Source organism: Plectropomus leopardus, chromosome 20 (assembly GCF_008729295.1).
Source record: "Plectropomus leopardus isolate mb chromosome 20, YSFRI_Pleo_2.0, whole genome shotgun sequence".
NCBI lineage: Eukaryota > Metazoa > Chordata > Actinopteri > Perciformes > Serranidae > Plectropomus > Plectropomus leopardus.
In genome coordinates, this window is record NC_056482.1 from 561,861 (window position 1) to 587,910 (window position 26,050).

General features: G+C 39.8%; 2 protein-coding genes across 2 annotated transcripts in view; one reads left to right on the plus strand and one right to left on the minus strand.

The window, feature by feature from the left end:
• Nucleotides 1-651: 651 nt before the first annotated feature.
• On the minus strand, nt 652-9,230 carry LOC121960266 (chondroitin sulfate synthase 3-like). Its single transcript, XM_042509908.1, has 3 exons — nt 8,090-9,230; nt 5,445-5,728; nt 652-3,703 (listed from the first exon to the last, which is right to left on the minus strand). Exons 1-3 carry the CDS (start codon nt 8,664-8,666, stop codon nt 2,132-2,134), a joined length of 2,433 nt encoding a protein of 810 aa, XP_042365842.1. The 5' UTR covers nt 8,667-9,230; the 3' UTR covers nt 652-2,131.
• A 4,842-nt stretch (nt 9,231-14,072) lies between these two features.
• The window catches only part of megf10 (multiple EGF-like-domains 10), a 79,954-nt gene continuing 67,976 nt past the window's right edge, over nt 14,073-26,050 (plus strand). Inside the window, exon 1 of the mRNA XM_042509621.1 lies at nt 14,073-14,244. The gene's annotated coding sequence lies outside the window, so the exon portion shown is untranslated. The remainder of the gene's footprint in view (nt 14,245-26,050) is intronic.

A 26,050-nucleotide genomic window follows, 5' to 3' on the forward strand; every position in this document is an offset into this window, starting at 1 on the left:
AAAGATTTTTCTGGCATTTTTGCTTTTGTTAGTAATGAGCAGAGGCAGAGTCAAGGTGGCACCAGCCCTGTTGAGAGAATTTAAGACAACAAACTACTATTTAGGCATTTGCCTGAAAGAATTTAAGCAGATGCAATAATCATGATAACTGCTAGGCAAATGATATACATTCTGTTAGCTATACTCTACAGTTACATGTAAATTTTTGGAAGGACACTCATTCAGGACGATATCGAGCTGCTGAATTGTTAACAAATCATGGCTACCATCAGTTAGAGAGAGAATAACTAGACTTGAGATTGGAAATTAGAGAAATTGCTAAAAAACACACTAACTCAGATTAGAACAGAAGCCCAGCTAGAGTCATGGCAGGGAGAGTAACCACACAGCTTCAGGTCTGAAGAGAAGTTCTGGGAGCTGAAGGTAGATTAAGGTAGTGCATTAAAGTGGGCCAACTCCCTCTCTCTCACTCACACAGAAACACAAACACACACACATAAATACAGGTTGTGTAACGCAGCACACGATGCTGCTCACAGAGCAGCAGCCAAACACATTCCACAGTCACTTGACTAATGAAGAGCAGAGTGCTCTGCACACTGTTCATTTCACTGCTCACTGCAATGCAGGTGATGATTCTGCTGCGCACTTCAGCATCCTTATGACTGACTACAATGATATGACTACAATACAGACATGTTTTTCTTTGATTTTATTTCCTGCCATTGTTACATATTACTTGAATCACCCATCATGTATTTTGGGTGATGTAGCTGATGTTCTTTGGGTCGTTAAAAAAAAAAATCCCATCTGTCATTTATACAATAAAAACATTAAAGGGATAGTTCTGATTATCTGAAGTGGGGTTTTATAGGGTACTTATCCATAGTCAGTGTATTACAGATAATGTGATTGGGGATCTATTTACCCTTCCATGTATATGCCTCAACAGGACCCAAACTGGCCCAGGCACTCTGTGCATGCTCCATAGTCCCTGGGCTTTGACCCGCAAGTTGAACAGCATAAATTCATAGAAGAAATCTGGGACAAACAAAAGAAAAAAGAAGAGGGGGAGAAAGTAAAACAAGACAAAGGTATCAACAAAAAGCAGTGCAGTATGTCTAAAATGTATTGAGCCCAAAAGTTTTCCATGTTTTCACTGTCCGGCATGCAACCTGTTTGCTGCTTGCTAACTTGTTTGGTATGTGACGTAACAGGTCAACCTGAAGAAGGTCCAATAGCAACTAGCTGAAAGAAGACAGATTGCCACCAACCGTGAAGGAGTCAGACATACTTCGTCAATAAATGGATTTCACCCAGTGCATGTATACTGGGACAAGGCCAGTAGTCCAATTAAATGGCCTGATCAAGCTATAACTGTATCTCTACTAAACTGTGCATGTTGATATTGGTTTTTTTTTAGGCTGGGCCTTTTTTGGCAGCTAAAATATGTCTTGTTACTGACCCCTCCACAGCAGTACAGTACTTAGCATCCTAATTGGACTTCAGCCTGTTTCTTCAAACAGCAGGCATGCTGCTATATGTAATACACTGACTATGGGTAAGTACCCCATACCACCCTACTTTAAAAGATCAGAACTTATCCCTTTAAGAAAGTTAGTCAACCCTGACCAAAACCCTAAGGAACTGCAATAAAGGTCCCAAAGCTCTATATTTGCATAATTGTCACAGTGAATAATAAACCACTCAGTCTGTAATGCTGAAAGTAAACTGTACAATGTCCTACGTACCAACTAACAGCATATTTGTATTGGGTAAGTGGTTTTCCCAGCTGGTTTGGAACAGGTAGCAGACACTTGCTGTTTGACGCAGGATTCCAACAAACTGGGTGCAAAAATCCCAGACTTCCTTCTGTTTGTGTACTGTATCCTCTGGATCCCTTTGAGGTTGGGTCTACCTGTTGTCAAGTCAGTCTTGATTTGGGTCATGTGTGGTCTTTATTGATTGGGTCCAACTCCATTTTGGAGTCACAGGTCCTTTTTTGGGTCAAAGTTTCCAACATAAAAAGACCTCCAATCCACAGTCACACTACAACACCCGCACAGACCATCACTGTCTGCTTTCAGAACTGAGGTAAACTTGTTTGGAGGAGTCCAGCAGGTCTGGAAGGTCAGGATGAAGTTCTGTTATACCCTGCCTCGATGTGTTTCTCCAGCCACAGCTCTGCTAACTGCATTGTCGATGCAAATGTACTCGCTCGTGACCCAAGGCACATTTTATATTGCTTCTGCTCAAGACTTGTGTTGCAGTGGACGGGATGATAAATGTGGACAATCCCTGGTTCTTGACTGCGTAACACTTTCATATCAGAGGTAATAACTTTGGTAAACAAGTCTACGTCCTCCAATCCCCAGCCTAAGATCGAGGTGTCAAAACCTCCAGCTTTTAGTAAATCACTCTTGTACACACAGCTGATTCCAAATCCATAGGCTCGCCAGAAACCACTTTTCTTGGTCAGAACAAATTTGTTCTCTCTTGGGGCCTTCTCGGAATACACTATCTTGGGGTTGTACTGGCTAAAGACAACAGGAAAATAGACTTGTCTTCCTTGAATAGCATTGTCTCTGCAGCGCTGCAAGGCATCGCCACTGAAGATGAGATCTACATCACAGAAGAAGAGCAGAGAGTCATTATGAAGCTGTGCTGAGCCCAGCTCGAGAGCCAGTCCTCTGGAAAAGTTCCCTGCCATGGGGATAATGGACAGGTCAGCTTTGGGATACTTCCTATGGTAGTCTTTGATTAACTGAATGTGTTTTCCGCTGTTCTGATTACTCCTGATGTCCATCAGAATAACAGAGAGCTTAACATTTTGCTTGGGTATCAAACACACTTTCTCAAAGTTCTCCATAAAGCGGACAAAGGTCTCATAGCGACCAGATAATGGGACAAGGATGTGGACCTTCCTCTGGCTTTGCTCCCACACTTCCCTGTTCGACTCATAGACCTGGAACGGTGATAAGAACTTGAGAGAGTTGGAGAGGAAAGACAGACTTTGGGATTCAGAATTGATGGATGCTACAAGTTCAGCCACATCCAACTCTTCAGTTTCAGTAAAGAAGGGTCGACTAAAGGACTGCTGAAGGTAAGCGTGCCGCCTCACTGGCACTGTTATTTTGCGTCCTTTATGTTTCTTGTACAGAAGCAGTAAGTCTATGATGTACTCTGCACCATGCATTGGATCTACTCTGTAGTAGCCATACTGAATCTCTTTAAAGTCAATCACACGACCACGTGTTTTGGAATTCTCATTAATCATCTCCATAACCTGGAGTATAATGTCTTCCAGTGCAGTCCGAAGCAAGTTCCCAAGGTTCTGCCGGGCGGCCTTGTTCTCAGCTGCAGAATAAATATGACGGCTGGTGAGGAAATCCCACTCAATGACATCATTTCTCTCACTGGGCTTAAAGCGCATGTATGAAGGTGGTGCACCCAGTTGTTGGTCCTCCCACAGGACTTCTGTATCACTGAGGTAACTCATCATCAGGCCTTCGCGGTGGAGCAGTAGGGTGCGGTAACAGAGCCTGGAGATCTCTCGGCTCAGCATGAAGCTGTGAAGCCGGTACTGGTAGGCAGGCTTTTTGTTGGGATGGAGTGTAATGGCGTTGTGGATCTTGCTGCTGTGAAGTTCTTCAATGAAACCTTTCTTGTTGTGTTCGTAGTTCTCATAGAAGAGCTGCTGCATCTGCGGAAAGAGTTGCAAAACCATGAGAAAGGCATGGGTCATGTCCAAGAACTAGTATAAACAACACTCAACTTTTACCATAAGCCAACATGATCAAATTAGACCAGCTTTGCTTTTAATCATAATGTTTTTTTTCTTTACGATTACGAGAGATGTTGCCTGTGAACTGAATGTCCATTTCACTACCATAAGTCTCCAATGTCGTTCCCATGAATTTGGCAGCACATCCAACCAACCTCACAACTAGAGACCTCATGTAACCACAACAGCTCAGGACCTTCACATCCATTGCTTCACCTGCAAGATCATCTGAGAGCAGCCATCTGAAAAGCTGATGCAACAATTTGTTTGCACAACCAAAGAATTTCTGCAAAAATATTCAGAAACTGCCTCAGGGAATCTTAACTGCATGCTCATCATCCTCACCAGAGCCTTACAACAGTTTGTCATATTAAACTTGTACAGTTGCAGGTTGGTTGGATGCAATGCCAAATTCACAGAAACAACACTGTAGATTGGTTATGGTAGTGGAATGAACATTCAGTTCATGGGCAATAGCTCTGGTGGACATTCCTGCAGTCAACATGTTAATGGCACACTCCCTCAAAACTTGTGACATCTGTGGCATCGTGTTATGTGTCAAACTGCACATTTTAGAGTGTCCTTTTCTCATGACCATACCAAGGCATGCCTGTCTTGTAATGATGCTGTTTAGTAAGCATCTTGATATGTCATACCTGTCAGGTGGGTGGATTTTTTGGAAAAGAAGTGCTCACATACACAGATTTTAAATAATTGAGACCATAATTTGACAGAACTTTATCTATTAAGTGCATGAAAATAGTCTTAGATCTTTGTATAAAATGGGAGTAAAAACAAAAGTGTTGCGTTTAAAATTTTTGTTCAGTGTATTTTTATCAAACAAATCACAAAGACTTAATGAATAAATCTAGGTTTAAACAAAATGAAACAGAATGCATCACTGACTTTGTACATATAGGGGTTTCCTTTCCTGTACATATAGGGGTATAAAGTGTTGTTTATCTACTGTTTTTTTATATATATAACTTTGCATACTTATAGTTTGCAACATAAATACCAATCCTAAGGAAAAGACACAGCACAGACAGTTACACAGGCATACATGAAAAATACATTCCAAATCAGATTGGACTGGAGGAAAAACACAAGAATAGATACAACACAGAACAATGACTTTTTCTTCTTTGGATCTATAACGTCACCTCTGAAGTCTGTGAAGCTGAAGCAGCAATGCTACCATTTACCCCTCTGCTAATATTCACCAGTCAAGAAATACAGATTTAAAATGAGGATAAGTCATTAAAACCAGTAAGCTGTTAATTTTACAGTAGGTAAATATCTTAAAGATTTTGCCTTTTCATTTTTTGGCTACTTGTCCTACACACAGATGAAGCCTTGTGTTTTTCCTTGTTCATATAAACCACTCCACACAATAAAAGTGCACAACAGTTCTATAAAAGTCTTGCTATAAAGGGGACTGGCTTTGCCACGATTGTCCATTTCCAAATAAGGGCCTCCTCCATGACAAAAATAGTCTTCCTTGCAGTTTGCTTTTATGCAGTCTCTAACTAAATCTTCACTGAAAAGCTTTCATTTCACTTCACCATAATTAATACCTACTCCCTACCGACTATCACTGAATATAGACTCCAGGATATTCTACAAACTTGAAAGAACAGAGAGCAAATGCAATCCATACCTCATATGACCACACACACTGTGTTCCTCCAAAGCGTCGCACACAGCGCCCCACTTCCACATCCTCATGGGTGGTGTACATCTCCCTCAGACAGGTACTGATGTGAGGGACCATCCTGCGCAGAACCTCCCTGCTGAAGATCATCCCCGGGCCCCCCATGCAGAAGTTCTCTCCGGGCTCCAGGGCCAGTCTGCCCAACTCCTCAGCCATTCCCAGGCCTGTCTGACCCAGGTACAGAGGCTTACTGCTGTTCAGAGACCGCAGGAACAACTCCAGCTTCTCACCTGGCACAGGGGCAAGTGGGAGAGAGTAAAGGGGCTTTTGCAGTCAGTCAGTCATATAGGACTACAACAATTCCCACTGAAGCAGTGAAACACTTCAGACATCAACATAACTCGTGAAAACTTTTCCTTCTGTCCCAGATCAGCCACGCAAAAGGTTCCCTTCCTAAAACACAGCTCAGGTTTCTTATAAACACTCATCCAGAGGGTCACATAAGAATAGGACATAAGAATGTCCCACAAATAATCATGGAATGAGCAACATATTATGGACTGCATCATCAGTCTCACCTAAATTACATAAACAAAACACTTTCCTCAGGGAGAACAGTAAAGCTGCATGCTTTTACAGCCTAGTTAATGGTTGTGTACCTGCACATAACTGTGCACACAGAAATGTTTGACTTAAAATGAAAATTAGCCAACATAAACTACTCAACAAGTGTCAATACTTAGTGTTATGGCCATTATTTGATCAAACTAAAAAAGCTTTCAGGTTCCACACTGAGCCATTATCACCTCACTTACAGCTGAATGAGATCAAACTCAGTCATTTATCAGTCTACTGATGAGGTTAACCCTTCGAAACCTGAGCAAACTGATTTGATTTCTCACAAAAACATGGAAAAAGGCAATAAATAACTTCATAAGAAATTACCCAAAAATTAGAAAGAAATTAGTATAAAATCTACAAGAAAATTGAAAGGTAAAAGAACAAAATCAGGAAATTACCTCAAAAAGTGATGATGATGATGATGATAACAATAATAATAATAATAATAATAATAATAATAATAATAATAATAAGAAGAAGAAGAAGAAGAGGAATATTCTTTATGTGGCCTAATTTTAAATACATAATTATCAATATCATTTTCTTAATAATTTTTCTCCAGTTATTTGAAAATAACTTTTTCTGAGGATTCTATCTCTTTTTTAAAGCTAATTTTCAGGTCATTTTCTTAACTTTCACATTCATCTATTTTTTTTCATTTTTTGAGACAATTCATGCCAAGTTGCTGATTGTTTTTTTCCCAATGTTTTTGAAAAAAAAAAAAAACGGACCAGTTTGTTTGAGAGGTTAAAATGCTTGTGAAATGTGTCTGAACACAGCATAAGAAAACTGATGTTGATCCAAGTTTAAAAAGGGTTGAAGGAGTGGTGTCAAACTTACAGCTCACTGATCTCAACGAATACAACTAGTAAATAATTACCTATGAATGGCAACATCTCCATGTTTTCCTTTCTTTTCGTGTAAAGAGGTACAAGTACATTATGAAAATGTTTAACCTTTAACAAAACAGATGAAGAAGAGCCATTCTAAGAAAAATAGGTGAGATTTAAACAATATGTCTGTATGTCTGTTTCTTCACATTCAGTGAATGTATTACTCACATGTGCATGCATTTCCTGTGTAGTAATGTAATGCCACAGTAAAGAGGAAGCTAATGAGGAAGCAGGTTACGTTATACCCTAACTTACAGACTATACAAATCAAATGTTTTGGCAGAGACTTAGCAACCCATATTGTTTTAAGATAGAAGTGTAATGAGCTTTTGATTCACGATATTTTTAGTGTTCGAATTCAAATACAAATGATTTATTTGTCACATAGTCTTTAACCCTTTGAAACCTGGATCGACATCACTAATCTTATGTTGTGTTTAGACACCTTCACAAATATTTAAACCTTCAAAATCTGAGCAAATTGGTTTGCTTTTTTTTGAAAACATGGAAAAAAGGCAATGAGTAACTTGGCAAGAACTGTTCCGCAAGTTGCAAGAAATTAGTACCTTTAGAAAACTTTTTTTAAGGGGAAAAAACGACTCTTTTTAATTAGCATAACTACATATTTAAAATTCTTATTGACAATTAATATTATTTTCTAAGCACTTTTTTCCAGGTAATTTCCCTGGTGTTGTTTTTTTCCTGGTTTGTATTATATTATTACAATTATTATTATTGTTAATATTGTAACTTTTTTTGTTGCTGTTCTTTTTAGTTTTTTGGGTCATTTCCTCTCGAGTTACTCATTGCACATTTCCTGTGTTTTGATTAGAAACATGACATGAGGCTTTGCCCAATTGATAAACCAACTGTCTTTAAAATAAATTAAAAATGGGCAAATATTTTGTTAAGGGGTGGTAAGTCAACATAAAATATAAATTAACAAATTAAAAAAAACATCATGGTCATTCCAAATGTTTATATAAAGCCTGTCTTCGACCATATCAGCATAATACCTCCTTATAAAGGACTAAAATTGTGTTGCTAATGTGCGCGCACACACCACATCTCTCTCTCTCTCTCTCTCTCTCTCTCACACACACACACACACACACACACACCTCTAATAATAATCACCTCTTATATAAACATCATCATCAGCCCGCATGAACCACTCGTATTTATCCAGGTAGTGGTCGTGGATGTACTTGAGCATCATGAATGACTTCTTCTGTGGCGGGTACGAGTCGTCCACACCTGCCAGAGAAATCACCGGAACGGGGACGGGCACGTGGACGGTGCCAGACCCAGCGCTCGAGAAGAACTCCACCTTCCCGGGTATGGAGCTCACCCACGTCTGATACGCAGCCACCGCGCGAGACCGCAGATATTTTTTTGCTGTCATGACGCCGACATAAAGAAAATGCGTGGGTCTGTTTATGGGTCCCCCGGTATCTCCGCTACTGTTACCAGTACTGAACAACCTGTCCTCCTCCTGACTCTGCTGCGGGCTGTCCCGGTCCCTGAGAGCCGCGGTGTTCCCTGGGATGGCCGGACCTTTCCCGACGGAGGAGTCACTGTAGTACAAACACGCGGGGGATTTTCTCCCTTTCCTTTCCAAAACCTGGGGCACTATGAGCCAGGAGGAGGCGGTGAATCCCAAAAAGACGCCGAAAATGACGGTCGTCCACGGTCTCCTTGACTTCAGAGCCATGTCTGCTTAGCCTCCGGTGCGCTGCGCTCTGCGGTGAATGGAGTGGGAATGTATGAATGCTGCCGTTGTCTGGGGAGGTGCTGACGTACATGGGCATCCAACATCTCTCTGTAGAGCATTATACGTGTCTACCTGAGGTGGAAAAATACACTTTCCGACACTGATAGCGTCATTTAAGGGGCTAAAAAAGAACGTTTCCCCCACAGAACAGTCCGCCCCATCCTCCGGGCTCACCCGTCCCATTTAGAACTGAACCTTAAACTGTACAGCAGCCCACACACGATACATTTCACAACCAAGTTCTAGTCCCACTGCAAACCACGGCGAATCTTACCCGGCTCCCGAGTACAGTCCTACTGGCGTTTTATAAGCTTTCGCTAATGTAGTCTAATAATATCCCAAACACGTAACGTTAGCTTAAGCCTTCTCCTCCAGCAGTCACCGAGCTGTAGATCACTTTAACTCTCTCCCGACTCACCGACAAGTTCAACAATAACGTTTAGACAGTTTGTTTTTATGCCAACTTCACATTGGCGCCAGGATTTCTCTCCAAACCGTGGACAGGTAACGTGTCATCATGCTGTGTCTCTGCTCCGTTATCTGAATTTCCAGTCTGAATTTTCTTCCTTCAGAATAAAAGCGCGATTTCTCTACACCCATAGCAGCCGATAATTAAAGCCGTCTGTTTTTAACAACCAACCAGCAAAAATGCAAATATAATGTATGTTTATTGTCTAATGCAATACTTTTTGCTATAGTTCATCAGAAATCTCACAGCGGGTGCGTTGGTAATTTTATTTTGAAAATATGTTACAGCAAGCCTTTTTTTTATTTTAATGTTGCCTAATGTTGCTCAACTGAAAACGAGACTTCCGATCATTTTTATGTTCTTTGCAGAAAAAAAGCTTCCTCTTTAACACTTAAACTCATTGCAATGGTATTTTTACAAACGCATCCTGCAGTCTCGAATGTGATAATGTTTTTTCTAATGAAACAGAATGACCCTGCATAGTCATGTGTTCAGTAGTAGGCCTAATTTATGCATTTCCATGCCAACAGCAACCACCCTGGACTGATCCTTCAAAATAAACGCATAAAGTAACAGTGTAGGAATAAACCAGGTACTGTGTGGCATCAGGTAAAATCGGACAAATACGTCCTTTGCTTTTTAAATTTTAGCAGCCAGTCACAAAACATGTTATTTAGTTGTTGTTACAAATGTATTTCAGGCTACAATCATTTTTATCAGTCTGAGATAACTTCGATGGGCAGATGCAAAGACTCAAAAATCCACTGCTTCCAGAACATGCAAGGAAAGCTAAGTGTCATGTTGATTTTCTCATTTTGATAATAAGAGCACTGCAACTAAAACAAGAGTATGACAACAAAATGGTAATAGGGTGCAGCTCTTAACTGTTTGATTTATAAGCAAAATATTTTCACAACACTGTTTTATAGGGAAGGGTTTTCAATGAGTACACAGTATTCAAGAATTAGCCATAAATGTTACACACGCATGTCCAATGTTGATAATATAACCACAGGTTACATGAATGATTTAATAAATTAATGACTGAACTGATAAATGGATTTAACCATTCAACAAACATGATTGTTAAACTTTACCTGAACAGCTGTCCCATTTTACCCCGACATGTCATAGGAGTGAGGTCAGGGCTCTCAATGTCTAAAGTCAGGTCTAAAGTTTATAAATAATTTCACTTGCAACATAGTTTCTTCATCGAAATATAGCAGAGAAACATAACAAGTTCTAAAAGTATCATTTCAGGTGGTCTGCAGAGTTTTAGGTCATTTTCTTGATCATCTGCCAAGAAGTGTCTCACTTTACCTGATTTCACCCAAATATCCTCTGATCTTTCGCTCAGAAAACAGACAGCTGCTCATTAAGAGGAGCAATTAGTTTGGTTATTTCCAGTTTTACACATACACACACACACACAGACACACACACACACACACACACACACACACACACACACACACACACACACACACACACACACACACACCATGAACACAAGACTGCAAATGCTAATTATCAGGGATTAAACAACAAAGATAAAGTGTTGTTTCCTTCGAGTTCCTCATAAGATAGGCCACGATAGAGCAGCCTCCTTGATAATTAGACTCATTTTCATTCCACAATAAGACTATTTAGATTTTGAAATTGTTAGGAATCAGTTAGTATTTAGCTTTAATATGCTTATGTTGCTCAGTCTGCAGTTCATTTTTGAAGAGTTGCACCAGCAGGTGGCAGAAGAGTCCAAAAGATAGTAAATTCAAGTCCCATAAATACTGGTTAGGGCTGCTTTCAATGCCAAAGGTTTAGTCTTATCACAAATTTTGGTGAGCTTTTACTGCTAATGACCTCTTGTGATGGGAAATTGTCTAAAACACAGCTGAGTTTTAAACTGTATTTTAATCTGACTTTTTTTTATTTTTAAGATGTGTTATTCAGCAAGGCACCGAAAAAAAAATCATTACACATGGTACTGTGCATGGTTGTGTACATGACAAACATGATCTGATTTTGATTAGATTTTTTTCTGCACCTTTTGTCAGACCTATATGCACTTAAAAATCAGATACATAGTACACATAAATTATATAAAAGTAACATTTCAGGGCAAACTACCCCTTTTGCATTGTAAATTCATTTTACCTGCATAACCATGCAGTCTTTTTTTATCTTATTTTTGCAACAATTGCAATACAAAGCAGGAAGAGTGCAAATATTAAAAAGTCATAAAAATAAGGTGCAAATCCCAAATATATGCAATATCTACAATGCCACAGATCTTTGCATTCACTGCCCAAGCAGGAGGTAGCGATCACTGTAAATATAGACAGTGCAGGTTGTGCGGTTGCTCTGTGGCCATTGGGGTGGGGGGACCATAGAGAGGGCAGGCCCTGCATGTGATTCAGATTGCCACCTCAGAAATATACCAATTTTTAAGGAAAAAGAATAAAAAAAGAATGCGAATAAATTGAAAAAAGTGCAATTATCTTTTTATGTCATCAACAATGACATAAATAGTGAAAGTGTCAGGAGCAATTTATAACAAAATGATGCACTTTCTTAAGATAAATCATAAAATCATTCATTTCTTTTGTTGGCATTTTTGTCATATACAATGATGGATAATATGTAAGTTGATGTTGTCCAATGTGAAATCTCTATTTGATCATGTGACAAGACCATACATAATACTCAGCAATGGGAAAGCAGAGACTGCTAACATCTTCACAGAGACATGGTTAACCCCTAACATCCTGGATCAAGCTGTTGCACTGGATGGATGGACCTTGTTCAGAGCCAACAGGTCACAAGACTGATGTAAATTCAAAAAGTGCATTGCAGTAGTTGTATAATGCCATCAGCAGTATCATGCCCGAGCAACCAGATGGAATTTTCATAGTAGCTGATCATTTGAATCAACTCATCCTACAACTCCAAAAATCAGGATCAAGGACAAATTCTGATTTCATTTTTTAAAATATGTTTAAAAAATGACTAATAAATTGACCTTGTGCCTTCTGCCTTTTACAATAGTGTGCACTTAGGCCCATCATAATGGCATTGCACCAGGATCTGTCAAAATGTCCGTACACCACTGGCAATCACACACAATAAAACTTGGAGGAAGGTCTACATTGTTTGATTCCATACACCCTCTGGTGTTAATGGGATGCTTACTCGCAATTTTTTTCCCATGTGCTCCTTCTCCTGTTGACCTCCAACAGCCTCAAGGTGTGCTACTGCTCGGCTAAGGGTACCAAGCCCAGGCCAAGTCTTGCTCTGCGCCTCCCAGTAGATGGTGATTCATCAAGTCCATCCAGGCTCTGCCCATCTTCCAAGACTCCAAGTGGGAGCGGGAGAGAGCCAAACTTAAGTCGGCTGACAGTGGGACAAGAATGGTCTACCAACTGAGAATTACGTCAAGGCCTGTCTCTTCTGTTCGCTTCTCTTTGACCTGATGGCTGGTGACAACTGACACGTTTGACTGCTGCAATGTCAGTGGAGCTGGCAATATGGCAATAAGGCAGGCATGCTGGACTGCTTCACTCTCCTGCAGACTGAGCTGGCCACTGAGGACACCATGGAGGCTCAGACAGCAGATACTTCCCTCCTCCAGATGTCCCAGATGTTTACCTTCAATGTGGTGCTGCTCAGCTGAGGCACAGGCACCTCTGGCTGTCCATCCACAAGGACAATGAGGGACAGCCGCTCATGTTATGTCTATCAACATCACTTTGGGCACATCAGGTTTTTGAGAACTGAGTGAGGTTCCTTTTACAATGTACAAGGTACAAGGTAGATTTATTGCCATTTTTCTTTAAATGTGGTTTAAGAAGAAATGAAATTAAAGTTGATCCTAAATCCTGCACATCTTTTTGGTGTTGAAGGAGGAATTGAGGAGTCTCACAGCCAGGGTAAAGAGGTTGCTCTGTAGTCTGGTAGTTTGGCTGCGCATACTTCTGTATCTTTTTCCACATAGCAGCAGGATGAACAGACTGTGGCTGGGGTGGCTGCTGTCTTTCAGAATCCTTTGGGCTCTGTGCAGACACCTCACTTCACAGAGGTCACTGATGCTCTGTAGATGGGAACCAGTGATGTTCTGGGCAGTTTTAATCACCCGCTGTAGAACCTTACTGTCCTGGCACGAACAATGCCAGTTTGTGATGTTTCCAGTCAGTATGCTTTCTATTGCTGCTCAGTAGAAGTGATCTTGCTCTAGAATTTAGCCTTCCTAAGTTTCCATAAAAAGTAGAGTCTTTTCTGTGCTTTTTTGACCTGGGTGGTGATGTGTGTTGACCAAGATAGGTTCTCAGTGATCGTAATTCCAAGGAACCTAAAGCTGTTCACCTGCTCCACCTGTGTGTCTTTGCCTTTCTTTCTAAAATCAGCAATCAGCATCTTGGTTTTACTGATATTAAGCAGTAGGTTGTTCTCTGTGCACCACTCTGCAAGATTGTTGATTTCACTCAGGTATACTCTAATTGGTGACTTTAACTTAAACCAAAGTCATCTTCTGGTAAAATATCTGTATTTTTACTCAAGCATGGCTTCCAGGTATTTCATCATTTGAGGTAAAATAACTTTTTCTCTATTCGCTGTTACTAAATCTTTTCCGTCACGACAATACTCCCGTCAGGTATCCATAATGTCTTTGTACATATTTATGTTTTTAATTACAGAGATTGTACGGCGAGAGAAATGAAATGATTCCTGTCACTTTCGCATGAATGAAACCTGCAGGGCTCTGTGAAAGCCGTGATTGGCGGAGAGGTCGGTGACGTCACGGCAGCAGTGGGTCCAGTGATTTGAGAAGAGGAAAAGTTTGTCGGTGTGTTGATGAGACGCTGCAGGAGACTGCTCCCATCCGACTCAACACAGCGACAAACACTGCGAACAGTGACTACAGCTGGACGTCTGATGGACCTTTCAGAGGACAGCACTGTTGTTTTTAACGATTAAAGACTGGATATACATCAGCATCAGCAGCAGAGGAGGACTCATGCGCCAGGGCCAGACCAGCACTCTCTCTTAGGAAAGGTAAACGTTTGTTCGTAAATCAGTCAGTGCACCGAGACGATGTGACTGCACATGATGGGAGTCACTGAGCGTGTAGCACAGGTATTGTTTTACTGGCGATATTTCATCATCAGCTTTTACTGAATTGTCCGACATTATTTGTCTTGTAAAGGTGGGGACACAAAGTGTCCTAAACCTGCTGTTTGCTGTCTTTCTCCCAGCGTGAGAAACTCCACAGCTCCTGTCTGCAGGAATGGAGAGGAACATTTATTCAAGCAGCCTACACACATGGGTGAAAAGTAAATGAAAACATTTACTCAAGTACTGTACCTCAGAACAATTTTGATGTACTTGTACATCACTTTAATGTTTCCATTTTCCATTTTACTTATACTTCTCCTTTACACTCTGGGCGCAATTATTGTACTTTCTACCCATCACATTTATTTCACAGCTTCAGTTGCTTTTGCATTTAGATTTTTAATGTAAAATATAAATCAAACAATAAAAAATTATATACTTTTATTGGTTAATCTACCCTGCAGTATATACATTAATAAAATCAGCTCCACCTTTAACAGCTGCAACATGAAAGTAATGAACCATTATAATCCAGTAATATAATAAATATAATTGTGAAATTGCCCATTCCACATAGAGACTACTTTTACTTTTGGTACTTTAAGTATATTTTGAGGTTAAAACTTTTGCAGTTTTACTTAAGTAACATTTTGAGTGCAGGACTGAGGTCTGAGTATTTCATCCACCACTGCCTATTTATTCATTTATTCAAGTACTGGACTACATATTTGTGAAAATAGTTGGTATAGTCTTATCATTTTATGCATAACATCCCCGTTCATTTCAGAGAGATAGACTTTATTGTAGTTAGGGACTGTATGGGGTTGGCTGGGGTGTGACTTTGTCTTTTATTTATTTATTTATTTTTATTTTTTAAAATTTTTTTATGTCATGATCCTCCCGGGAGCTACAAATATTTTTTCTTTATCCTCCTTGAGTGACGGGGGGAAATGCATGACCCTCCCTTACTCCATAAATAACCACATTTCACACATTCTATGATATATGGTGTGATTTTGTAGATAACATGCTTTTCAAACCCACTTGTGGGTTTTGCAGTTTTGAGGGTATTTAAAATAAATACAAAATATATGAGCATTTAACCCTTTGAAACCAGGAGCCACATTACCATTCTTATGCTGCTTTCAGACGCCTTTCACAAGTAGGCTATTTAACCTTTTGTACTCTGAACAAATTGGTGCCATTTTTTCCAGAAACATGGGGAAAAAGACAATGAGCAACAAATCTTCCACGAATTGCAAGAAATTAGTAGATTAAGTGAATTATTTTTAAAAAGCTAAGAAAAATTTCAAGGAGGAAAGCTTGGGGAAAAAAACTATATTTTTCCCCAGGACATTTCTGTGTTGTTGTTTTTTTTTTACCTCTTTTTTCAGGTAATATTTTTATACTTTTTAGTGATTTCTTACTTATTTTGGGGTCATTTTTTCTTTCCTTGCTTATGGCCTTCCTTCCATACTTTTAAAAGAAATCAAGCCACTATGCTCAGTACACTACAGTTGAATGTCCCTCCCCAAACCCAAATCAAAAAACATACAGCAACTCCCTCCCGTGTGCTTAAGAAATATTTGAACAGTCCCCTGGGAGGTTTTGGTTCAATTATTGTTACAGGCTATTATTACCACCAAGCAATGAACAGCTGGATGACCAAACAGTCTTCTGAAATCACTTTTAATGTTTGTTATTGTGCTGAACAAAGTAGCACTCAGCTTACCCCTCCTATGACAAAAACATTTCCAGTCCAACTTATTGAAGTAGTGGCTGGGGCAAGAGCCAGGACAAATAGGTCATAATGAAGCCCTTAATTGTAACATGTCTCAAGTCTTTGAGTACTTCATCTACCACTTTAGAAATGGTTTAAATGCTCCACATGGCCAGGACTAAGTTTCTGCTAGAAAAAAAATCAATTTTGTTTCTTTTTGGATTAAACTAGACTTGTGCAGTATTATGGTATTATGGTATACCAGGGTATAAAGAAATCTTGAAAGTATGTTTTTCAATTCTGTCATAAATACAGCTTCTCTTTCTATTAAACTCATTGTATGTAGTGCACAGCATGCACCACCAGAGCTCAGTCTCTCATGTCTCTACTGGTGGAACAGGCAGCTGAGCTGAAAGACACAGCGATACCTAGTGGTGGAGGGAGAAGGGGTTAGTGCTTCACACTTATGCTGTCATATAACTTGGTGAAATTTCAGGATAGTATGAAGGTATAAATATTACATACGCTCAAGCCTACCTAAAATGTCAAACAAAGGGGGTGTAAAAAATGAGAAAAATACTTTTTAAAAATACTTTATACTAGGGATGATAATGATTAATCAACAACTGGTTAATCAGAGGTTAAGAATATGATCGAACATGTGAAATTTAATTGCTCAAATAAAGATCTGACTCTAAAGTATAAAATATGTATATCCTTTTGCAATTTATCTATCAATAGAATGGTGTATTTTGAAAGCATGTTTCGATGACTAGCATAACAAACGAAGGGTGCAATTTAGCCTAACTTTTTTGTGACAAGTTGGCTTTCTTGGGGTCTGGAAGTAGAGTGCGGTGGTGACATTGGAAAATGAAGTAAACAAAGCCAAGTTATATTTAATGTGTTTCACATGCCCAGACCTCTATACATTTATATGTTTAGGAGGCTGTTCACTGCTGTCGGAGAATGTGAAATGTGTTGCTTTGAACTTTGTTCTGTATAAGCAAAGTTTTAATGTTTTGATTGATTAAGGAAAGTACTTGCAATTTGCAACCCATCTGACTGTAAACTGCACCTTAGGAACGCAAAACCGCTCAATTCCTAAAGTGACAGCAATGACCTGCATCCTACCACCTCTCCCATCCATTTACAGTTGGACAGCTCAGTCCACCACTAAACAGAGAGCAGACTGCTCTTTGCCACAAGACTTGACTATTTTAGGAGGGAGGATGTTGCCACCAGTTTTTTGGAAACATAAGTGGGTGAAGCAGTCCTTCTTCCACTTTACAGTTACACACAGTGCATGGGTGGAAAGCATATTGACATTCATCTGGAACATTTTTTGATAAGCTCAAAGTCATATGGACTTTGTTTGTTAATGTAATTTGTAAGTTTTGAATGATGGCCTGTATTCTGGTATTGGCCTAGTGTGCAGAGGCGTACCTGCCAACCTTGAGACCTCAAAAATAGGGAAGCTTTGAAACCAGACTAAGGGGTTTGTGGTCCTCCACCCAAAAAATGTAAATTACAGAGATTTTTTTGCCCTGCATTTGGGTGACTTTTAAACAGTGAAAATACGAAAATAATAAACATTTCTATGTTTAATACTTTTAATGTTACTCCTAATTCTCAGGAAAGATATCAGAATAATTTTCCTGATTGGCAGGAACAAACATGGATCTCTGGCATAAACTAATATTCATCAGTTTTCATATATTGTTTTCATCGCACTGTGCAACCTGCCCTCAAATGCCACGAGCCAGGCACATTTCGTGCAGCTACACAACGCCGACTGTTTGTCCAGGTGAGCTAAGGGGGTGGGGCTTAGCGAAAGGTCAATTGTGAGGGCTACTTTCTGTGTTTACGTCTGGTTGGACTCAGACACGAGCAGTATATAGTGCTCCAGGGATGACGCATCACCCTGGTTCCCTTGTCAAAAAGCCTATAGCATTTTTCCATTGGACTGATGGTTATTACAAAATAAGATCTGAAAAAAAAACACATTTTTGATACTTACACTTGTTGTTCAGCCAAGAATGCAAGAGAGCCAAGAGAATCTTTGCAAATAAACACTACTTTTATGATTTGAAGCCTGAATGCAATTGCCAGAAGTAAAAAGCTAACGTTAGGCTATAAACATCTCCACTAAGGTTGAATCACGTCACCCTGACAACGAGACTGTAAAGTAGTGTTTGGTAGCAACTGTAATTTGTTAAGAGACCTTTTTTTGCCTTTTTCCCCTTTTTTAAAGGGGCCAAAAAAGCCTAAAATTAACGAATGAGGTATTTACTGGTGTATTTTATGTTGTATTTTATGCATGTGTACCTAGATCTTATTTCAGGCATCTAACCACAAACCCATTCAGTTTTGAGATGAGGGAACCAGGAGTGCTAATATGCTAACTCATTTTTTTAGGACTCCTTCCTTGAGCTCTATAAGTAATTAATGATAAATTTTATTTAATATTTAAAGCTGCTATGTTTGCTATCTTTTTTACTTTGAATTTCTGAGATTTTATAAGAGCATGCCAAAGCGGTCCTTCTGCCATTTTAAACCATGGACTTTTACCATGCAGTGCAAAGCTGGACTTTATATGCACTGCATGGATCCCTTGTAATTTCATTGCAGAGTATAATGGCTTTTTAAAGGCCCCACCTGTTCCTGTTAAAACCAGTAAGGGACTCTATGGATAAAGACTGAACAAATAGTGCCAGAGAGACTTAAATGAGTCTAATAACTGCCACCTGCCAAAATCACACACACTTTTTAGGAGCACCAGCTGCAGTTGTAAGAGTGAAACTGTGAGGTAGGGTTAGTTCCTGTCAGATACCACCATGTTAACATATTGCAGACCTAGTGATGTTTGGTGTCTTCAGTTATGTGTTGAGATCATGCCAATGAGGGGAGGTTTATCCTGGACTGAACCAGTGCTCCCAGTAGAAGGCTGCCAGCAAAATTCAGTTTGATACATTTTTACATTGGCCCATATAGACCTCTAATGTGTTCAGTTCACCCAGCAGTAGTCATGCCCTCTGTCAGAATGTCATTAGGTAAGGCTGTAGTAACAAAACTGAAAAGGTTAGGTTTTCAGTATACATGCACTTGTTTCTGGCACAAAAGTCTAGTTGAAACTCTTCAAATAACCAAAGATTAAATGAATAAGTGACTTATTCTTTGTGCCTTTTCTAATTTGGTGGTTATCTTGAGCTGGAAATGATGCAGATTTGCAGTACTTAAAGAAGCTGAAGTGGCAATTTGAAATGGAAGTATTTAAAGATGTAACAGTGGTGGTTAAAGGTGGAACTGCTGAAATGAAATTAAGTCTTTTGACACATCCTTTCTGTTATGCTTCTGAACAAAAACAATAACTGTACACACAAGCATTTAGCACCTTTAAGAAATTATCTCCATCCATACTTACATGCCTGAAAACGCATATCACATGAACATGGCATGAGTTTTTTTTTTTTTTTTTAAAGATTATTTTTTTGCCACGTAGACCCAGATGTATATGTTTTGGCTTGACGTGTTGTGACTGCTAAGACCCAATGCAAGCAAATGCTGGTGTCTGTGACAACATTTTCAAAAGTCTCCATTTCCACCTGAATGAAAATGCATAATTGCAGCCCTGGAGTTTTCAAACAAAAGGTTCAGCAGTGTTTTCCAAAGTCTCTGTTGTGGAGCCGAAGTGCCATGTAAATTGAGAGCATGACTTGTAAGTGTGGGAGTTGGGAGAATTCACTCTAATGTGATATTATGTCCTTAGGACTGATTAATAACTTCCAACAGGTGCAGCAGAATGTGCAGTTCAGCAGTTGAGGTTATAATATGGTAGTCTGAGTGCACTGGTGATGCCTGTGTTTACATGAGGAATAATAATTAAATATATGACAAAACATACCTGAAACTGACAAACATCTTTCTGTGATTGTCTTTATTAACATCAGAATCCAAAATGAAATCAAGTTATAAAATGGACATGCAGTTTGAATGGATGTACTGTCCATGTCAGTAAGGTTCTTAATGGAATCCTGTTCATTCGAATCTTAACTGTTGGAAGTGAACTGTTGCCCTGAGGCTGATGACTTGCAGTGGCTGGAGTGTTGGTGTGAATGGAAACATACTGACACACTGTGTGGTGTTTCCCCAGTGAAAGTGAGCTCTCACTGCAGGAGACACACAGCTGACTGTGTGAGGTGAAAGCCAAAACACAGCATGGCCAACAAACCAGACAGGACACAACATACACACACACACACACACACACACACACACACACATACACACACACACACAAACATAAATACTGTATATACACACATGCAGCAGCTGTGTTTTTGCAGAGCTTTCAGTCAGCCAGTCATCAGTGACGGATGTTTTTGAGTAAACACTTCAAAGATATTTAAAAGTTTGCAACTAAATCTTCCAGTCTAGACTGTCATCACAGAATGTGTGCCTAATAATACACAGTGTGTGTTTCCCACACATTGAGACTGTATTAGAGATGTTTAGTCCCAGGGAGGCTTTGTTTATTCTATACCATCACTATTATTATGTTTCTTTGACATCCTCAGTATGACAATCATTTTGGCACATCAGGTGCTCAGCTGGTCAGAGTCAACACTATGTGGTCAGAGTTGTACACTATAATCAGTCTAAGCTGGACTCTGTCAGGCTTGCTCAACATCCATTAGAGTCAGCTGTAGGCCGACCTCATCAACTTCAGCTGTTGTTTTGTCAGGCAAAACCAGTGAGGCCTGATGGGAGAGTGCTGCTTTCTCCATTTTTTTCCTAAAGAGCCTCTCAAACTAAATAATAAAACCAACCAACAAATAAATAAACAGATTAACAACACAGCATGCTCAAATTTAAGAAAGAAAAATTCACAGCATGAGGCTTGGGTGTATGTAATTTTTCACAACTTCATACCTTCCTCAAATTTAACTGGGATATGGGATATGGGATAGGTATATGACGGTATAAGCTAGTAATCCATTTAGTAAATCTACTTTTCCAAAAATCTCCAGCTCCGGTGTGGTTGAAATAGATCCTTAATTCACCAATATAAAAAACATTATGTTATTCCCCATGGTCTCTCTGCCTGCTGGCTGCCGGCTGTTTACAGTCCTTCTCCCTCCACCACTAGACGTCACTGTGTCTTTCAGCTCAGCTGCCTGTTCCACCAGTAGAGACTGGAGACTGAGCTCTAGTGGTGCATGCTGTGCACTACATATATGAGTTTAATAGAATGAGAAACGCCTGTATTATGACAGTAATGAACAAATATCTTTGGGAATTTCTAAACACCCTGGTTTACTGTAATATTGTGATACCTCTCAAGTCAACCCAGAATATAAAAACTTGATTATCAAATAATGATGCCCAAAAATGTGATCCTATGTGCAAGTTTTGAACAGCCAGCTCATTGCCACATCAGCCCTGTGAAAGGGTGAACAATTTAGTGATCACTTGGTAACAGTGAGTACAGAGTTTTAAAAACAATCAAACCAATCCGTAAATCTCATTTAAGCTACATTGCGACGCTTCATGCATTTGAGAAAATGAGTCCCAAACTGCATGTGTCTGCAAATAAATGGTGGGCCATGGCTTGAGAGCAGCCTTTGTCCATCTCTGGAGGGACTTCAGACAGCAGGTCTTAGTTCCTTGCAGTCCTTTGTGAGTGGACAGAGAGGCGTCAATACTTGTGCTGCCTGGAACAGTGTATCAAAGTTGTGCGGTCCAGCCTAATCCGCTCCATTAGGAGTTGTGTGTCTGGAGCCCTTTCACACACACAGCATGGCCCTTGTTTGTGCAGCAGTGCAGTTGTCTCGGGGTGGTGGTGGTGGTGGTGGTGGGGGGGGGGGGGGGGGGGGGGGGGTTCAGCGTTGGTGGCTGCAGCTGTGCCTGCTCTTTGCTCAGTGAAACTAGAGAGGACTGGCCCTGCTGGTCCATAAAGCGCCTGCACAGACACACTGTCAGCAGCCATACAGCCACTGGAGACATCTTGCAGGCTTCCTCCATCAACCAATGTTTTCCAAAGCGGGCAATCCAGAGGACAGAGGGCTGACATTGTTGGCCTCGAGACGTTTAGCTCCTTCACCGCAATAGATAGACTCATCAGGCAGCTGGACTAATAAAGTGGCCATATCATGTGCTGAAGTCCCCAGCTGTTTCTGAACCATTAAGGAAGAAGACCAGACATATTTACTGTGGACACACTGACAAATCCTAAAAATCCCCCCAGGGGTTAAAGTGATACTTTTATAGTTGATATTTTAGATTTTAGCACCTCTTTTGGTAGCTACACGAGTCTTTCACACATAATTTTTAATAGTGTACATGAAGTTTGGTTCTTTTAATGTATGAGCACATAACATAAAGACCATAGCAGCATCTTTGTTTGAGCCAGTACCTTCATATAAAACTAAAGAGTAGATAGTTTTCTTTTTTCTTCTAGTCTATCAATACAATATCGCATGCCATATGAACATGTAAATGAGTTATTGGTGGCTTTATTCATTCCTCTTGTCCACTCTGTCTGTGATGTGGTATCTTACCTTGACACCCAATGGGACACAAAGTCAACAGTGGTTGCTCTGTGAAAAAAATAGAAATAGAAAAATTGCATTTTATTGATTATATTTTTGTATTTGAACTGGGTCACTCTACATAGGCAGCAGTTAACATTAATAGCATATTACACTTTACATGTGATGAAAAATCTAAATTTAATACATGAATTAATAAAAAAGTTTCTTACCATTAACCAAACATTGATTTTTGCCCACCATGTTTATGCTTTTATGATGTCTTTTCAGCAACACGTGTTATAAAACAACGTTTTCAATGTTAGAATACTTGCCTGGCATGCTTTAGAGTTCAAAGTTTGCTTGTTTGCTACATTTAATAGGTGCATATACTTACATGAGCTATTTATAAAAGTAAATGATAGCTACTAGGAACAAAATATAAAAATAGATATATTCTTTGCTGTCAATTGTTGACACTGTTTCCATGCTTTCCACCATTTTGCTGCCCTGAAATGTAAAGCAAATGTCACAACTTGGAAAATCATTGAAATTTACCAATTTCCCACTCATAATTACGACTTTGGAGGGCTGTTCATATGCTTTTCCCTTATAAATACAGAAAATAGGATATTTCTGGGAGCACATGAAGGCAGCATTAAGCTGATATTAACGTGTGGAAAGGTGTAGCAGAAATAACTGTTCAGGTTTGGGATTGATGAGTTATCTCGATGACTCCCTCCTCCTCATCCGTCTAATGGGTTAGGGCTCAGATTTTGCTGAGGTCAAAGAGCAACTTTGCACTTTAGTTTGACCACCGCTAAGTAATAAAGTAATAAAGTCCACACAGGTGATGTGACAGGACTACTGATGCTCAGGATGTTTTTTCAGGCCGTTCACTGGGTACACACAAAAATATGCTCGACTGAATGGCTGGGAGAAACACAACAGGGACTGGGATGTAGGACAAACACAAATACACACACACACACACACACACACACACACACACACACACACACAAATTGGGTTTTCTGTGTCCTCCTGCTTCCTGAATACACTTTAGCTCTGAGATTTCAATTTGTCACAATAGGTTTCACTGTCAGTAATTCCAGCTTCACTGTGATGGTGATAATAGATGTAACAATAAAAAACGGGATAAGATCTGACATGACTTAGCAGTAGTTTAGACCCATTAAATTCAACTTCATTGGCCTCTGTGGGGACAGTAGTGCTTTTAGAGGTTACAAATTAAACCAGGAGCCCTCAGTTAGGCAGTGTGGTGAGAGAACAATTGTGAGGGATCCATTTGTCTACATATTAGATGCAGGTATATCTGAGAAAATTAACTGAACTTGCACATATCCTGTATTATTTTGTGAGAGCTTTAAGGATAACAGCCATATTCCAACCTGCACACTACTTTCATGTTTTTTTTTTCTAAGTGACTAATGGAGACAACAGTTTTTGAAACTGGTCCAGTATGGTGAAACAGGCTGCAAACCACTTGGGGGATATAACCCCTCCTCAATGTGTGTCCACTAAAAGTGACGTTTTTGCCACTGACAGGCTAAGTGTCTGACAACATTATGGAAAGGATCCCTACAGAGATAGACCTTTTTGTTAAAGAATAACATCATTTTTGTTGAAACAAAAAATGCCCCAAAATCAACATCGCCAAACCCAAGCCTTTTTTTCTCAATCAATACATGACCATGGTTGTACCCATCAGTCACTTAGACACAAAAACATGGAAAAATAAGTGAATTGACCATAGTAATTTCTATGCCATAAAAGAATTACAAACTCAAATTGCATTCAGTGAGTGACAGAAGGGTTCAGGTGGTAAACCAAAACCCAATGCAACATATGGAACAAAGCCTGCGCACTAGTGTAGGTGGTCAAGACCATTTTGCTACTCCACTTACATCCACCTGTAGGCTCTGAGCCAGTGACCCTTTTCCCACAGAGATGGCACCATAAGGCCACTAGGAAGTCCCTTCTTAATGCCAGCTTTGTATTTTACACAGAACCAAAAAACTACAGCATCAGGCTGCTTCAGTGTGAGATTTTTAGATAGCATGCCGGTGTGGGTAACCAAAAGAAGCATGGCACGGCATGTAACACAACAGTCTCGGCCTCCAGGTTGATATGAAACACACGCATTAGTGCGGCAGTACTTTGTAGGCAATAACGACACAACATGTCATAACAATCACTTAGCGTTTGGCTGATCTGATCTCCACCCCTCCTCGGAGGGTAAAGAGCTTCTGAACCGACCTTTCTCCCAATTTGTGGACATTTACGGCCACTGTTTTTCCTTTCTGAGTAAGCTACTAGTTGCTTTTTAACCTTATTGCGCTGTCTGGCACACACTACATGTAATCAGAATGTCACACACATCCTGCCCATGGTCCCCTCCTGCCAGCTGATTCTGGGAACTTTTTAGCGCTGTTTAGTAATAACCTCTCATTCCGACTTAAAGGAGGGACTTATCTGTCCCCTCATTCCAAAATTGTTTTACATCAATATAAAACATCAATACTACATACATAATAATCCATCCTATGTGATTTGACAAACTGAAACATATTGTTGATGGTCACATAATCTTGAGAAAACTGACTGTGTTGGGGGGACTCATGGCCTTGGCTACAGCCCTGGTATAAAGAAACTCATAGCTGAGAAGGTAGACCAACACTGCAGTTGTTTGTTGAACTCTGTGAGAGGGATGCCTCACCCTGACTAAAAATGAAAGATTTCTAGTTTGTTAGTGAAAACCACAGAAACCATTGCTGCCTAGAAATAGACACGCGTAAACATATCTCACATTAGTGACTCGAAGCTTTATATTCCTCAGTCCCACTAGATGCATGGGCAGATCTATGTGGGTAAATGTGTATACAATGATTTTTATTTTATGACATGAATTCAGTGTTGGAGTCATGATTTTTATTTTTTGTTCTTAAAGTGAATGAACCCTTATTTCTTATCAAACTGTCAAAACTTTGCTCCTCAGACAGAAACTGTCAGTGCCTCATATATCTTCCTTATCATTATAAGAAGCTTTGAAATACCTAAATTACACCAGAGCGCTGCTGAGCCACTAATTGCTCACTGTAGTTTTGTCATTGTGGTAAGCGAAATACGACAGCTGTGTAAAAGAGAACCGAGTATCTTCATGTTTGTGGTTCCACAACAGCCGGTAAAGATAGAACTGTGCTGAATACTATTGATTATGACCTAGATCAGTTTAAATCAAACATTTATATTGCTACTAAAGGCACTACTTTGGAAATTTAAGGTTTCCCTGGAAAGTGTGTGTGACTGATGTGTTTCGTGGTGAAAGAGTACTGCAAATTGCAAAGCCTGCAGGTCTTCAAATTCTCACTTTGACCAGACTGAGCAAACAAAAGCAAAAAAGAGACTTCAATGAGGAAACATGAAAGTATAAAAAATAGAAAAGATCACATTTTTTCAGCCTGTGTCAAATTCAGAC

Excerpts from the sequence above, each read along its gene's own strand:
- LOC121960266 (XM_042509908.1), bottom strand. The coding sequence starts at position 8,666 with ATGGCTCTGAAGTCAAGGAGACCGTGGACGACCGTCATTTTCGGCGTC. Across the intron at positions 5,729-8,089 it reads TGATGATGTTTATATAAGAG|GTGAGAAGCTGGAGTTGTTC; the intron begins GTGATTATTATT and ends CCCCTGTGCCAG. Across the intron at positions 3,704-5,444 it reads AGTGTGTGTGGTCATATGAG|ATGCAGCAGCTCTTCTATGA; the intron begins GTATGGATTGCA and ends CTCTTTCCGCAG.